General features: G+C 39.7%; 1 protein-coding gene across 2 annotated transcripts in view; it reads right to left on the bottom strand.

Annotated features, from left to right (window-relative positions):
* Positions 1 to 15,804, bottom strand: part of Bbs9 (Bardet-Biedl syndrome 9) — a 434,048-nt gene that overhangs the window by 200,897 nt on the left and 217,347 nt on the right. For both annotated transcript variants that reach the window (XM_059267526.1, XM_059267527.1), the window contains exons 17-18: positions 11,876 to 12,048; positions 1,901 to 2,053 (exon numbers count right to left, since the gene is read on the bottom strand). In XM_059267526.1, coding sequence (XP_059123509.1) covers positions 1,901 to 2,053; positions 11,876 to 12,048 — 326 coding nt within the window. The remainder of the gene's footprint in view (positions 1 to 1,900; positions 2,054 to 11,875; positions 12,049 to 15,804) is intronic.

Raw genomic sequence — 15,804 nt, 5'->3', positions numbered from 1 at the left:
AAGAAGTTTCTGGAAAGATGCCAAGCAGATAAAGAGTGGTTCACTTCTGAGAGGATGACAGAGAACAAGATGAGGGATTTGGCATTAAGAATGGCAGCAATCTTCTTTGGAAACGTATATTCATGTTAATCATATCATTAAAATTAACTTAAAGAAATTAGGCTTTTATGCTCAAGAAATTAACGGTACAGTAACACTTTAGTGTAATTTAACATGAACACATACAGTCAAACTGAATGAGAGTGAATATCAAAATTGAGGCAAATCCCTGACAGTATTCTTTTTTTTTCCTCAAAAACTATTGATTCTTAATCTACAAAGAATGAAAGTTTAAAATACACATTTAAGTATAAAAAAAAAACCACCTATGGGTTTGATACCTATTATTACAAGTGTAAAACCCCAACCTTGAAGCTAGGCAGAGAAAGAATTTAAAATCCAGCATCTACATATACAAAAGAGGGTGGAAGTCTTGCTACACATCACACTGGGAAAATATCAAATGAAGCTTCCTCATCAGCCCACTGTGCAGCCCTGCGTGGAGCAGATGTTCAGCACCAAGTAGTTCTGATGATGAAGGATGCTCCAGGAGGAACAGACAGGTGGGCCCAGAAGTATGAGAACAGAGGAGGAGGAGGAAGAGGAGGAGGAGGAGGAAGAGGAGGAGGAGGAGGAGGAGGGAGGAACTGAGAACAAGAGAACAAGTGTGCTAGAGAGAGCTGCAGAACAGACAAGGCCTGAGCGCTCAACCCAAAAGTCACACAACGACTTAGGAGCAATCCACAGTCTGTGCTTGTAGAACAATCTATGAGACATTCCTACACACATCATGGAATGAAACTTTTATAATGCCGTAGTACAGGTGACAGGTACACAGGATAAAATCATACAGAACCGAATAGCACATTCACACGAGGACAGTAAGTAAAAGCGGGGTTTTAATCAATGTCCACATCCCATTTTACAAAGTTCTAAGAGGGCAGACAACGTGCCAAAAGCCACCCAGATGAGCCACAACTGAGATCTTGACCTCCAAAACCAACAGTCTTCGAATATCCAACGGGATGTCACTGTACATGGGCTCTTAAATGGCTGATAATTTTCAAGAACCATGCAATTCTCACAAAGCTAATGTGTTACCAGAATAGAGATAATAAGCTATTTTCTTCATCTAGGAAAAGTAACTCTGGACAAATATCTGATCTTCACTTTCAAAATCAACAGAATGGAGTTGGAGGAGGGGTTAAGGGAGGTACAGTAATGAAAGATAACAGAACAACAGGGAGTTAGAGTTGGAGGGGTGATAATGAAAGGTGGGAAGAGGGAGTTGGGGTGGTGGTCAGTATGAACAGTGTAGTAACAGACACACAGAACTAAACATAGCATAAAATCAGATGGAACTTAATAGCACATTCACACAGGGGAACACAAGTTAACCTAAACAAGAGCCGAGTTTTAAACAATGCCTACATCCTACTGGTGCCATTATGCTAGAGCTTTCTAAAGAGTCACCATGGGGGAGACTAGGGCAGTAACACATGCATACGTCTATATTACTTGTCACAGGTTCACAGGAATATGTAGTCATTAGAACTCTTGAAAACCTCAGTTTTAGAACATAAATACCACCAATGCTATTTTTAAAACAATTAGTGACACCATGTGAAAGACCCAGGAAGACACTATGTGGCCAAAGTCTTCATTATAGTCATACAAATACTGGGAGTGTATGGTAGTTGCTTGGGAAAATAGAAGATAAAGGTGATATTATGGGCTACACCAAAAATCAGACAACAATCCTAACCACACTGCACAGCACATCTTAGTATTCTGGTGCCTGACCCTAGGGGTGGGAGAAACATCTCCAGCTGTAGACAATTGCCACCGACATGACACTGACCTGCTTGTAGGTTCCGTCTAGCAGGGTGTCCAGGTGTTGGAGTGGAGCAGGTGTCTTCTCTCTGAACCTCGTTAGAAGCCGACGCTGGATGGCCCGAAATTGCACGGCTCTTTCAGATAAAAGTTCCTCTAATTTCTCTCCATTTATTCGCAGCTAGAAGGAATAATTTCTTACATTGGGGTTAAATAGATACAATAAAAGAAACCCTGTCTCAAAAAAACCAAAAGCCAAAAAGAAAAAAAAATGCTTAAAATACATACAATGCAGTATAAGTCTGAGAAAGTTCAACAGATTTAAGTGGTTTACAGAGACACGGGAATTAGGACTACACAGTACTTGGTGCCTGAGGACACAGTCAATAAGAAAATCGGTAAGTGGAAGTGTAGGGATTGCCAAAGTATCTCTGGGGACCAATTATCTTTAACATGTTTCATAAAAACTGGCTATATAGAAAATTTTTAATTTCTTTTTTTCATTACAATAAACCAAATAGCAGAGAGAATAAAAGCTTAGACACAGAAGCACCAGAACTGAATTCATTTTTATAATTTTGGCTTTTTATCACTTAAATAAAAAGCCACTGGCACACATCCCAAATGTATATAAATACACACATCACACAAGTGATAAATTACTATTTTAAAAGGGCAAACAAAGGGCTAGAGAGAAGTCTGGGTGAGCACAGCACTTGCATGAACATAAAGACCAGAATTTGAATCCTCAGAACCCTGTAAAAATGAGGCAGATGTGCTCTAGTCCCAACCCACAGACAGAGACAGAGCATCCCTGGGACAAGCTAGCTACCTGGAATAGCCAGAATTGGTGAGCTTCTCCTGATAAATGACGTGGAGAGGAATCAAGGAAGATATCCAATGTCACCAGTCATCTTCCAACATACAGGTACATCCATATACACACATCCTGTATTCACTACTTCTCTATTGCTGTGATAAAACACTATAACAAAGGCAACTTATAATAGAAACTGACTGGACTTATGGTTCCAGGACTTCAGCGCCTATGACAATGACATGAAGGCAGCATCCCAGCTCACACTACACTGCAGCAGAGACAGTGGGGATGGCAGCAGGCTGAAGCATCCAACACCAGCCCTGCAACACACTTCCAACAAGGATACATCCTAATCCTTCCCAAAGAGTTCCACCAACTGAGGGCTCAAGGAGCCTACAGGGGCCATTCTCATTCTAACTACCACACAGCACATGCAAATTAGCATACACATATGAATGCAAACATGTGTGTATACAACACCAGTACACACATACAAAATTAATTCTACACCATTAAACCCTGTAAGCAAAGGGCAAGTTGCATAATGTAATAGTAATAACTATAGGCATGACAAAAATTATGCCATAGTATCTAGACAACATCTACAAGCCAATGTAAAAAGGCCTACAGGCCAACAGAAATCACTAAGGGAAAAGAGAAAATGGAAAAGTTTCACCAAAAAAGTTAAGGACAACTTTATTTATTTATTTTGTCTCATCATATGACCTTAAATGCAAGTTGCTCTTGTCTCAGCCTCCATGTACCTGAATTATAGGACTGTACCACAAAGCCCAATCCACTTACTACGAATTTATTCAAGCAATAATGCTTACATATGCATGTAAGGATATTTATAATAGTATTTGATTGTTATTACACTTAGATATTAACAATCAAAATGCCCATCAAGAGGAGCCGTGATTAAATAAAGAGGAATACTGTGCAAAGTGTGTGTTGACATTCAGTACTTTCTAGTGATATATTAAATGAAGCAACTGAAAAAACAGACTGTTACCATGTGGTACTGTCCATGTGTGTTTCCAAGTAAACATTAGCATAGTTCTGACTACACAGAATATTTCTAGAAGATATATAACAGCAACAGCAGCCTCCAGAGAGGAGTCTGGCAGGCTAGGGGATGAAAATCAGTAGCCTAACTCCTAACTTTGAAATATAATATAAATGAAAGAAATCTAGTCAAAGCCTCTCTCCTCTCTCTCTCTCTCTCTCTCTCTCTCTCTCTCTCTCTCTCTCTCTCTCTCTCTGTGTGTGTGTGTGTGTGTGTGTGTGTGTGTGTGTGTGTATGTGTGTATGTGTGTGTGTTTTAAGACTTCTCTTTTTTTGAGACAGGTATTCTCTGTGTATACCAGGCTGTCCTTGAACTCAAAGATCTGCCTGCCTCTGCCTCCCGAGTGCTGGGATTAAAGGCATGCGCCACTACACCTAGCCAGTCAATGTCTCTTAAAGAGAAAATACTTTCATTATTAAGTGGCAGAACTGAAGAATTACAATATCTATAAACATGCTAACACAGAAAAGGGAAAATCTCATGTGGTCCCAACCAATTGACAATTAATGTCTGCTGAGGAAATTAGTGTCTCCAAGCTATAAGCCCCATAATTGGTTAATCAATACAAAATGATCAGCACTGAAACCATACACACATACACACACACACAGAGAGAGAGAGAGAGAGAGAGAGAGAGAGAGAGAGAGAGAGAGAGAGAAAGCAAAAGCAGTCTCAGCAATGTGTATATATGTGTGTATACATACACAATAATAACCAAATAAAAAGCTATCAATTTGAGAGTAGGGAAACATGGGAGAAGTTGGAGTGAGGGGACATGGGAGGGGCTAGAGGGTGGAAAGAGAATGAAGGAAATAATATGATTAAATGTTTTAATTAGGCTGGGTGATGGTGGTGCACGCCTTTAATCCCAGCACTTGGGAGGCAGAGGCAGGCGGATCTTTGTGAGTTCAAGGCCAGCCTGGGCTACAGAGCGAGTTCCAGGAAAGGCACAAAGCTACACAGAGAAACCCTGTCTCAAAAAAAAAATTAATTAAAAGTGTATTAACCATTGCCAGGACAGAGGAGTTGGGAATCAGTAGAGAGGAGAATGGCAGGGTACAAGTCATCTGATCAGGGAAACAGGAAAAGTGGGGCTCCTCAGGGGAGGAGAGGGAGGCATAGAAAAGGGGAGGAGGGTAAAGGAGATAACAGGATACAGTGATGTGATAGGGAACTTGGAAAGGGGAGGAAACTCTTTAGGAAAGGTGGGGAGGTAAATACAGAAGAAAGAGGAGGTAGATAAAATAACCAAAAGGATGTCTAGAAAAGCCACAGGAATCATGCTATGAACTATTCACAAAAAATACTGTAATACACATAACTCCATTCATAAATACATACATATATATATACACATATATATACACATATTTTAAACAATGCTTTCTAATCTAGGCTGATGGTACTCCCACCAAGAGCCAAAGTCCACCTAAGAAAAAAACCTCAGTACCAACCATGAGAAGCCTGCTTTTGAGTCATTTGCCAGGGCTGCCCAAGAGTCTCTCAAAGCATACAGCCTATTGCTGCTACCCTTGGTTTCCTACCATAGGTGCAGAGAAGTCCCTATTGCTGAGGACACCATTCACTTCAGAAACAGCCAAGAAACCCCTGAGCTAGAACTGAAAGCCTCCCCCCTCCCCCCGAGGACTAGCTTTCATGGTACCAGAAGGCTCCATATGAGCTCTGAAAGGAGGGAGGCAACCGACAATACTACCCAACTATGATGCCTATGAACCACACAGACAACCAGCAGGTACAATAACCCTAAGGGGGCAGTAGTGGCAAGCATACCTTGGTGGTAACCCACAGCTCTCTAATTCAACTCAGTGCTAGTTAAATCTGGTTACAGGAGTAGAACCTACAACTACTGATTAACTAAAACAGCACAATCCCTATCAACAGTCTACTAACATTTTCCTTATACCCACAGATAAGTGTCCCTTCCTCAAGGAAAATTCTCTTTGCAACAGATGGAGACCATTACAGAAACCAAAACCAATCAATATACAGAGTTGTGAATCCTACTGATACATTTGCAAAATATTTCCATACCTAAAGCTCAGAGAACAATCCAGAAGAGGGGGGATAGAAAGACTGTAAGAGCTAGAGGATCAGGGAGTTTTCTATAGATTGTATCTCCTAGTAATAACTGAAGCTACATTCATAAAGTCTCACCAACATGGACTGCCCAAACATGGGCTGAACAAAGACAACACCAATGGACATGCCAAAGTGGATGGGGAAAGCCCATGATGCTGCAACCCTACACAAAGAACTACAGGCAACTGAGGGAAGTTGAGAACAGGAGAGGTAGTCTTCCCAAGCAAAGAGTGCACCAACTGGTTGTCTGGTGCCAAACAGTCAACCTTGAAAACATGAATACAAGTAACATTATATGGACTCAACAGGTATCCAGCTCAAAAACCCAGAGAATATATTTAACAAAATCATAGAAGAAAAATTTTCCAACCTAAAGAAGGACGTGCCTATAAAGGTACAAGAAGCATATAGAACACTGAATAGATTGGATCAGAAAAGAAAATCTCCTCACCACATAATAGTCAAAACACTAAACATACAGAACAAAGAAAAAACATTAAAAGAAGTAAGGGCCAAGTAACATAAAGACAGACCTATAAGAATCACACCCAACTTCTCAATGGAGACCTAAAAAACCCAGAAGGGCCTGAACTGATGTCTAAGAGACCACAAATGCCAACCAAGACTACTATAGCCAGCAAGTCAGTCAATCACCATAGATGGAGAAAATAAGATATTTCATGAAAAATTCAAATTTAAACAATATCTATTCACAAATCCAGCCCTATAGAAAGTACTAGAAGGAAAACTCCAACCCCAGTTAGTTAATTACAGCCACAAAAACACAGGCAATAGATAATCTCACGCCAGCAAAATCCAAAGACTCTCTCTCTCTCTCTCTCTCTCTCTCTCTCTCTCTCTCTCTAACACACACACACACAAAACCAACAACAAAACAATAGAAATTAACAATCATTGGGCATTAATATCCCTCAATATCAATGAACTCAATTCCCCCCAAAAAAGACACAGGCTAACTGTGGTGATATAGTGTCCCCCAATATATTGTGCACCCTAATAAACTTATCTGGGGTCAGAGAACAGAACAGCCATTAGATAGACATAGAGGTCAGAAAATGGTGGCACACACACCTTTAATCCTATCACTTGGGAGGCAGAGATCTATCCAGATCTCTGTGAGTTCAAGGCCACACTGGAAACAGCCAGGCATGGTGACACACATCTTTAATCCCAAGAAGTGATGGCAGAAAGCCTTTCTGTATATAAGGTGTGAGCACAAGAAACTAGAGGCTTTTAAGCTTTTAGGCTTTTAGCAACAGTTCAGCTGAGATCCATTCAGGTGAGGCCTCAGAAGCTTTCAGTCTAAGGATTCGTGGAAACAGAATCTGATGAGGAGTTGTCGAAGTGAGGTTGGCTATGGTTTGTTCTGTTTCTCTAATCTTTCAGAATTCACCCCAATATCTGGATCTGGGTTTTTTATTAATAAGACCATTTAAGATTCATGTTACAGGCTAAAAGAATGGATATGAAAGCAGGATCCATCATTCTACTGCACACAAGAAACACACCTCAACATCAAAGATAGACATTGCCTCAGAGTAAAGGGATGGAAAAAGATTTTCCAATCAAATAGGCCTAAGAAACATTACTAACGCTTAAATCACACTTCAAACCGCACAGCTTAGTAGTGGGAGAATTCAATACCCTACTCTCACCAACAGACAGACTGTCCAGACAGAAACTAAACAGAGAAATAACAGAACTAACAGATGTTATCATTCAAATGGACCTAACAAATATCTACAGAACATTTCACCCAAACACAAAAGAATAAACCTTCTTCTCAGCACCTCATAGAATCTTCTCCAAAATTGACCATATACTTGGCCACAAAGCAAATCTCAAAAGAGACAAAAAAAATTGAAATAACCCCCTGTAACTTATCAAACTACCATGGATTAAAACTGGATTTCAACAACAGAAACAACAGAAAGCCTACAAACTCATGGAAACTGAACAACTCTCTACTGGGTTATTACTGAGTTAAGGAAGAAAGAAAGAAAGAAAGAAAGAAAGAAAGAAAGAAAGAAAGAAAGAAAGAAAGAAAGAAAGAAAGGAAGGAAGGAAGGAAGGAAGGAAGGAAGGAAGGAAGGAAGGAAGGAAGGAAGGAAGGAAGGAAGGAAGAAAGAAAGAAAGAAAGTTAAAGGCTTCTAAGAACTCAATGAAAATGAATGCACCAACATACCCAAACTTATGGGACACAATGAAAATGGTGCTAAGAGGAAAGTTCATAGCACTAAGTGGCTTCATAAAGAATCTGGAGAGATCTCATACTAGCAACTTAACAGCACACCTGAAAGCTCTAGAACAAAAAGAAGCAAACTCAACCAGGAGGAGTAGACACCAGGAAATAAATTGAGGGCTGAAATCAATAAAATAGAAACAAAGAGAACAATACAAAGAATCAATGAAACGAAGAGTTGGTTCTTTGAGAAAAATCAACAAGATAGACAAACCCTTGTCCAAATTAACTAAAAGGCAGAGAGAGAGCATCCAAATTAACAAAACCAAAAATGAAAAGGGGGATATAACAACAGATTCTGAGGAAACCAGAGAATCATCAGGTCATACTTCAAAAGCCTATACTCCACAAAATTGGAAAATCTAAAAGAAATGAACAAATTTCTTGATAGGCACCACTTACCAAAGTTAAATCAAGATCAGATCAACAATTTAAATAGACCTATAACCCCTAAGGAAATGGAAGCAGTCATTAAAGGTCTCCCAACCACAAAATCCCAGGACCAGATGGTTTTAATGAAGAATTCTACCAGATTTTCAAAGAAGAGCTAATGCCAATACTCCTCAAATTATTCCACAAAATAGAAACACAAGAAACATTGCAAATTCTGAGGCCAATCACCCTGATAACCAAACCACACAAAGACTCAACAAAGAAAAAGAATTACAGAACAATTTCACTCATGAACATTGATGCAAAAATACTCAATAAAATGGACCCAACAGATTATATTTAGGAATATATATGTATATTCATATATTTATATGTACATAAAAACATTTAGTTATTTACAAAGAGGCTGTGAATTTGAAGGAGTGTGGAGAGAAGTTAATGAGAGAGTTTGGAGGGAGGAAAGCAAAGGGTGAAATGTTGTAATCTAATTATAATCTCAAAAATAAAAAAATTAAAAGGATATATGGGCAGCTCAAAAAAATAACAAAATGAATTTTAATAGCTAAAATTTTTAAATGAATAAAAGGGGCTGGAAATGTAGCTCAGCTGGCAGAGTACTTTCCTAGCATGCTGGAGGCCCAGGGTTTAATCCCTAGCACTATGTGCTCCAAGCATGGCCGTGCTCAACCTGTAATCCGGACACTGAGGAGCTGAAGACAGGGGTACCAGAGGTTCTAAGTCACATTTATCCTCAGGTGCATGGACTCTATAGGCATCCTGGGACACAGGGGATCCTGTCCTAAGAACAATGACCAGCCAATTATAACCCCCTACCTGAAATCTGCTTCCTTAATAGTCACTAGGTCTATGAACACATGGGATACTAAAAAGACTTCCTCAATACGCAGCTATTGACCAGGCTGCTAGCTCAGTGTGTAACATGCACCAGAGAGTAAGGTGTTTTTCAGTATCAGAATTTCATAATTTAGGGGCCTAGGGGCTGGCAGGACGGCTCTGTGGGTAAAAGGCTTGCTGCACATGCCTGTCAGCCTGACCGCACAACCCACAGTGAAGGAAGTACGCCAACTGCTGAGAGCCAGCCTGACTCCGGCAGGGCCTACACTCCCACTTCCACACCACACTCAGTAGTGATGATAATAATAGTAATAGTAGTAATAAAATAATTGCAACATTCTAGCAAATATTTATTGATCATGAGGCCCAAAACTATTTCAGGTACCAAGAATCACAATGAACAAAACAGAAGGAAATCTCTTCCTTGATTACATAAAGCAACACAGATTCTAAAAGCTATCTTGATTAAAAGTCTAAGAAATTATTCATAGCTAAAAACAGACAGTGGCAATAGGGAGCAAAAGTAGAAAAATCATTACCTTTGTGTGTATAACAAATCAAAGTGCCTGAACTCCCTCTCCCAAAGGAAAGAGTCTGATATGGAAACACTGGGGAGTCCCTATCCAAGAAATCAGAGGGGAAGTGTATGCCAAACCTATTAGCCAACAGGATACAATAATCACTATTTTAAATATTATGAACATGTAGTTAGTATTGCCTCTCTGTGGACTCTGTTTCATAAAATACTGGCATCTTACATCAGTACCAACAAGCAAGAATTTCCTGAAATATATCTTAAAGAGTAAAGATGATTTCATCTGTTCTTTAACACACAGCCTTAGCTAGCACCTCTTCTTCTACAAACCTATCCTAGAAATAAGACTTGCAAAAAACAGTGGGAGGGGTCTGGGAATGCAGCTCAGTGGAAAGGCACTCGCCTACTAAAGTGCAAGGCCCTTAGATCCACTCCCTAACATTCCAAAAGAAAGAAAAATTATATGTGTGTATGCATATATATATATATATATATATATATATATATATATATATATGGGGGGTGTATCCATAATCATATTGAAATTTTAAAATTCAAAATGTCTACATTTAAAATACCTCAATATACCCCCCAAACTGTCAATTTTAGTGGCACAATTGAGTCAAATACATACTAACCCAGAAATAACTATCAGCTGGGCTGGGGAGATGGCTAATGGGTAAAGTCCTTGCTGTGGAAGACTGAGGATCCGAGTTCAGATCTCCCATACAAAAAGCCAAAAAGCCTGGAGTGAGGGTTGGGGGTGGGATATAGACATGCAAAACCTGGAGCCCAGCTGGCAGCCAGTCTAGCTGGAAAGGTGAGAGATCTCTCTCTCAAAAAAAAAAAAAGTAGAGAGAGAAGACACGTGATGTGAGCCTTAGGAATGGCTGAAAACTAGTGACTCCTTTAAGAATAATCACTTTCAATAGAAAATCTCTTAATAATAAAAAAATTAAAAATAAAAAAATTATTAATGTATGTAAAAAAAAGAATAATCACTTTAGGGGTGTGAGAGATGGCTCAAGGCTAAAAGTACTTCATGCTCTTACCAAGGACCCAGGATCAGTTCCCAGAACCAATTCTCACAACCGCCTGTAACTCTAGTTCCAGGGAACCTGGCACCCTCTTCTGGCCTCTCAGGGTACCTGCATGTATGTGATACATACACATACACTAAAGACTACACACATACACATAAAATAAAAATAGATAATAAACCTTTTAAAAATAATAAGTAATAACTCTAGTAACCAATGCTAGGTATTCAAAATTCTTTCAAAATTCCCTTTTTTTTATTCCCTATAGAATCTGTTCACAGACTATGCAGTAAGTGCACCTGGGGACTTTAATGCATACAACATTTAAAATAATGATAGCCACTGTCTAATCCATTCAAAAAACACGACTCTTTCCAGATATGAAATCCATCTTCAAAGGATATAGAAATGTCACTACTTAGACACTCAAGAGAACCCACCATACAAGAACATTCAGAGCAACAAAGCCACCATCGATCTCAATGCTTTGTAAATTTAACTATACTATACAGCATCTACTATACACCCATGTCAGGTCCAAAAGAGCATTTTATGCATTTAACCGCTATTTCAATACAGAAGCTCTGCTATGCTGGTTATAGATGAAAAAAATGAAAAATCACTTTATAATCACACCTCATTTACGTCCTGCTTGAATTAGTTTAGCCAAATGGCGGATGATAAGCTCAAATAGTTCTAACACTGGGTCATTGGGGTCAATGGTTAAGTCTACATGTGGGAGAATTCAACCAGCTCTGTTTGAAGGTGAGACCACAAGCTTAGGCCCAGCCTGCTACTCTGTAACTAGGCAAAGTCCACCATCCACAGAACAGCTCAGAGCCCACAACATACCAGCAAGTACCCAGAATTCTCACTTCTGCACTATCTCTTTCTCTTTGATTTATTTTTATTTGGTTTAATAACATACCTCAAAATGATGATCAATCAACTCAAAATATTCTTGAAGGGGTATACATCCAGAAAAAGAACATGCAAAATCTTTGATTCCCTGTTTTTCAAAATATTCCTGAAGGCGAAGGATAAGTTCATTTGTTATGAGCCAAAGATCTTCAAATTGCTCGCTCTGAATGCGGTATCGTTCTAAGAGAGAAAAATAACAAAGGAAAAGTACTCATTAATACATGGTTATTAGCTGGAACTAGATGAGTTAGCAACCTTGACATGAGCACCAACTAAAGGATAAACATTTCTTTTTTATAATGTAGCTATGATTTCTGCTGGCTTCCTACAATACACGTCTGCTGCTTTGCTGCTGTCTTCTGTATCAACCACATAACGATTTCAGATGTCCTTCTAAGGGAGATGGCCAGAGACAGGCTGAGTGCAGTTCTTCTCATCGTGTGCTAACAGTAAACAGACTGAAACAACCCAACTGTGGTGGAACACTCGACTTGGAAGAGAAACAGCCATTGAAAAGGTGCAGTATGGTGGTTCCAGTCTACTTCTGAATACTGGTGTGAGACAAATCACTGCAATTACGATCAAAGATTTCTGTTTTGTCCAAATTAAAAGGAGAATTCTGTTTCCCTCTGTTCCCTGAGCCCTGAGCACGAAAAGCTCCTGTGTATTCTCTAATGATGATGGCTGTGATTGCGAGCCCAGGATGACAGTGATTATGGAGGCTGTAGCAGCGGCATCCGTAGGATCAGCTGTGGATGGGGACCAGCCAAGTGCCAAATACTGTGGGTACACCAGCTTCTTGTTATAAAAAGAGAAAGCAAAGCATACAGAATTCCAGTGACCCAACCAAGGATCAGAAAACACATTAAATGTGGCAGCTTGAATTCATACTACATACATTCTTCCCTACCTATTTTAATTTGCCTACTCTTCAGGGCATAGTCTGATCTCATCTACCCCACAATAAACTGTTTTCTCTACCTCCACAGAAGCCTGATACACACCAGGCTCTGTCACAACCACACTGTCAGTTAAACTTCAACTGTCTCACAAGGGAGTGATGCTATTCTCATTTTTACAAAAAATAAATAAACTCAGAAGAGTTTACTTAATTAACAAGGTAATTCATCCAGTTACGTATGGAGTAGAAATTGGAATTCTAATTACTAATATAGAAAGATTAACCATTGATCTTAACCACATGACAATGCTACATCTATGTAAATGTTCACAGGCTCAATGTGTCTACTGTTCACCAGGCACCTAACCACAAAGTTTCAACTTCCAAGAGGATTATACAAAGTCCCTTGAAAATCTCAGGAGTTACAAATTCCATTTAATTCATCATCAACTATTTATATTATATACAATATTCTAAAGAAAGAAATATTAGAAGCATTGGCAGGATGAGAATTATTCAGCCTTCCTGCTTACAATATGTAAAGACTGGGGTAAAATGACAAACAGATATGTGATGTGTTTCCTAGGTTTTTCTATGGTACTCTGGCAAAGAATAAATGTATCCCTATATGTTGACACTTGGTTTTAGGACTTTACTTTTATTAGCAAACTCAGAAAGACAGATTCTCTTATTCCCCATAGTCATCCTCTTGTTCTGCTACATATGTGTATTCCTTACTTTCCTGTTGTCAAGATAAATATCATGACCAAAAATAGCTAAGGAAGAAAGGCTTTATTTTAGTTTACAGTGTCAATGGGATAATCTATTAATGGTGATGAGTGTATGGCATGGCAGCAGACACAGGAAGAAGTTGGCTGATCACATTTTTATCCACACAAGGAGGAGGAGGGGGGAGGGAGGGAGAAAGATGGAGCAAGGCCACAAATCATCAAAGCCTGCCAATAGTGACATACTTCCTCCAGTAATGCTTCACCTCCTACAGTTTCCAGAATCTCCCAAGACAGCAACACCAACTGGGATTTGAACAAATGCAGAAGCCAGGGGGACATTTCTCATTTAAACCACCACAATACAGAATAAACAATACTGGGTTTGCCTGTCACAGTCCATGCAAAATGGCTGCTCTACTCTACTGTGATTAAAATGTTCTCTCTGCAGGTGACAGAGGTTAGGGTGGACATCACATCCACTGTCTTTAAGGCTGACTCTTCCGTAGACAACATAGGAATCCTGCCAGTGCCTCCTTCAGCTTTGATGATGCTTCTATTTCTACTTCATATTGGTTTCTCACATCTTCTGATGGGCTTCCTCAGAAAGGCTGGCCACTAGCATCTCTAGCTCCCATCCCACCTGCTTCTGTAACTCAAACAGAAATGTCCTTGTCTCTCAACTGCAGCAACTCCTGGGCTTTATGCATCTGCACTGTCAAGAGCCCAGACCTTTCTTACACCTCTCTGTGGTCATAGGAGACCATTAGGGAAGAGCTTCCATCAGAGTGAAGGAGGCTGAGCCCGATCCTTCATAGCTGCCAACTTCTAAGACTTCTGCCCTAAGATGCTCATGTCCTTCCATGTGTAAGTATCTCTTCATAAAATTTATGAAGTATACTTGACAGGCTGGAGATGTAGGTCAGCTGGTAAAGTATTTGCCTAGCATACACAAGGCCATGAATTCAATTCCCAGAACTGTATAAAACGGAAGTGGTAGCTCACAGTTGTAATCCCATCACTCAAGAGGTGGAAGGAGGAGGATCAGGAACTCAAGATCATCCTCAGTTATATAGTGAGTTCAAGGTCAGCCTGGGATACAGACTCTACCTCAAAAAAATGGTAATTGATACAGTTAGCATGCAATAAGCATCGTTTATTCTCCTATTACTGCCACTGTTCTCTCCAGCGCATGGTAAACACAGCGTGGAGACTTCATTGTAAACATCTATTGACTCACATAGTTTAGTCAACCCATGTACAGCTAATGCCAGGTATGGGTGGTATATGAAGCAAGGTAGGGATGCTGTGGGATGGCAAGAAGGCAGGCAAAAAAATGCCCCTATTTAAAACATTAAGTAGGCCAATGAAATGACTCAGAGGATAGAACTCTTGCACACAGTCAGGATGATCTGAGTTTGATTCCTAGATCCCACAAGGTGGTCACATGGTCACAGAGAACCAATCCCCAAGAGTGGTCCTCTGACCTTAACATGTGCCAGCATGCATGTGTGTGTGCAGGTGTACACATATGTAAGCAGAGGCAGAGCTTTTCTATCCTGACTGCCCAGTCCCAAATAAATACACAAAAATTTCTATTAATTATAGAATGCTCAGCAAAAAGCTCAGGCTTACTACTAACTAGCTCTTACATTTAAATTAACCAATTTCTATGTATTGCCACACAGCTCATGGCTTTACCTAACCTCTAGCATCTTACTTCTCCAGTAACTGACTTGCTGGCATCTCCCCCGACTCCGCTCTTCTTCATCCCAGTCCTCAGTTTGATCGTTCCGCCTAACTTTATCCTGCCTTGTTATAAGCCAAGCAGCTTTATTATTAACCAATGAGAGTAATACATATTCACAGTGTACAGAAGGATTATCCCACAACAGACATATGTAACACAAATGAATAGATTAATTAACTAAATAATGGTAAATGATAAATTAACATAAACCTGCAGCCAATTTAAAAGAAGGACAAATCAGATTAATGAAACCTTCTTTATAAAGCAAAGTAACACAAGACCACCCTTTATTTAGTCTCAGTTGCCAGGAGCCATCCTCGGCGGTGGATGGGTCCTGCAGAGGATGTAAGGACTCGGCAGGAGAAGGAAGTGAGCCGGGCCATGGGGGGTTGAGAGAATCTTGCAGCCTGACTGACTAGCAGCCAGAGAGTTTCTTTATTTACACAGAATTTAGTTAGGAGGGATACATTCACAATGTTCCAAAACATACATCATATCATTTTTGGTTTTGGACATGTGTTTCACTTCCTTTTGCTCATCTTTTAGTCATTATTAAT

This window comes from Peromyscus eremicus, chromosome 7 (assembly GCF_949786415.1).
Source record: "Peromyscus eremicus chromosome 7, PerEre_H2_v1, whole genome shotgun sequence".
Classification (NCBI taxonomy): Eukaryota; Metazoa; Chordata; class Mammalia; order Rodentia; family Cricetidae; genus Peromyscus; species Peromyscus eremicus.
This window is presented reverse-complemented; position numbering and strand designations above follow the sequence as displayed.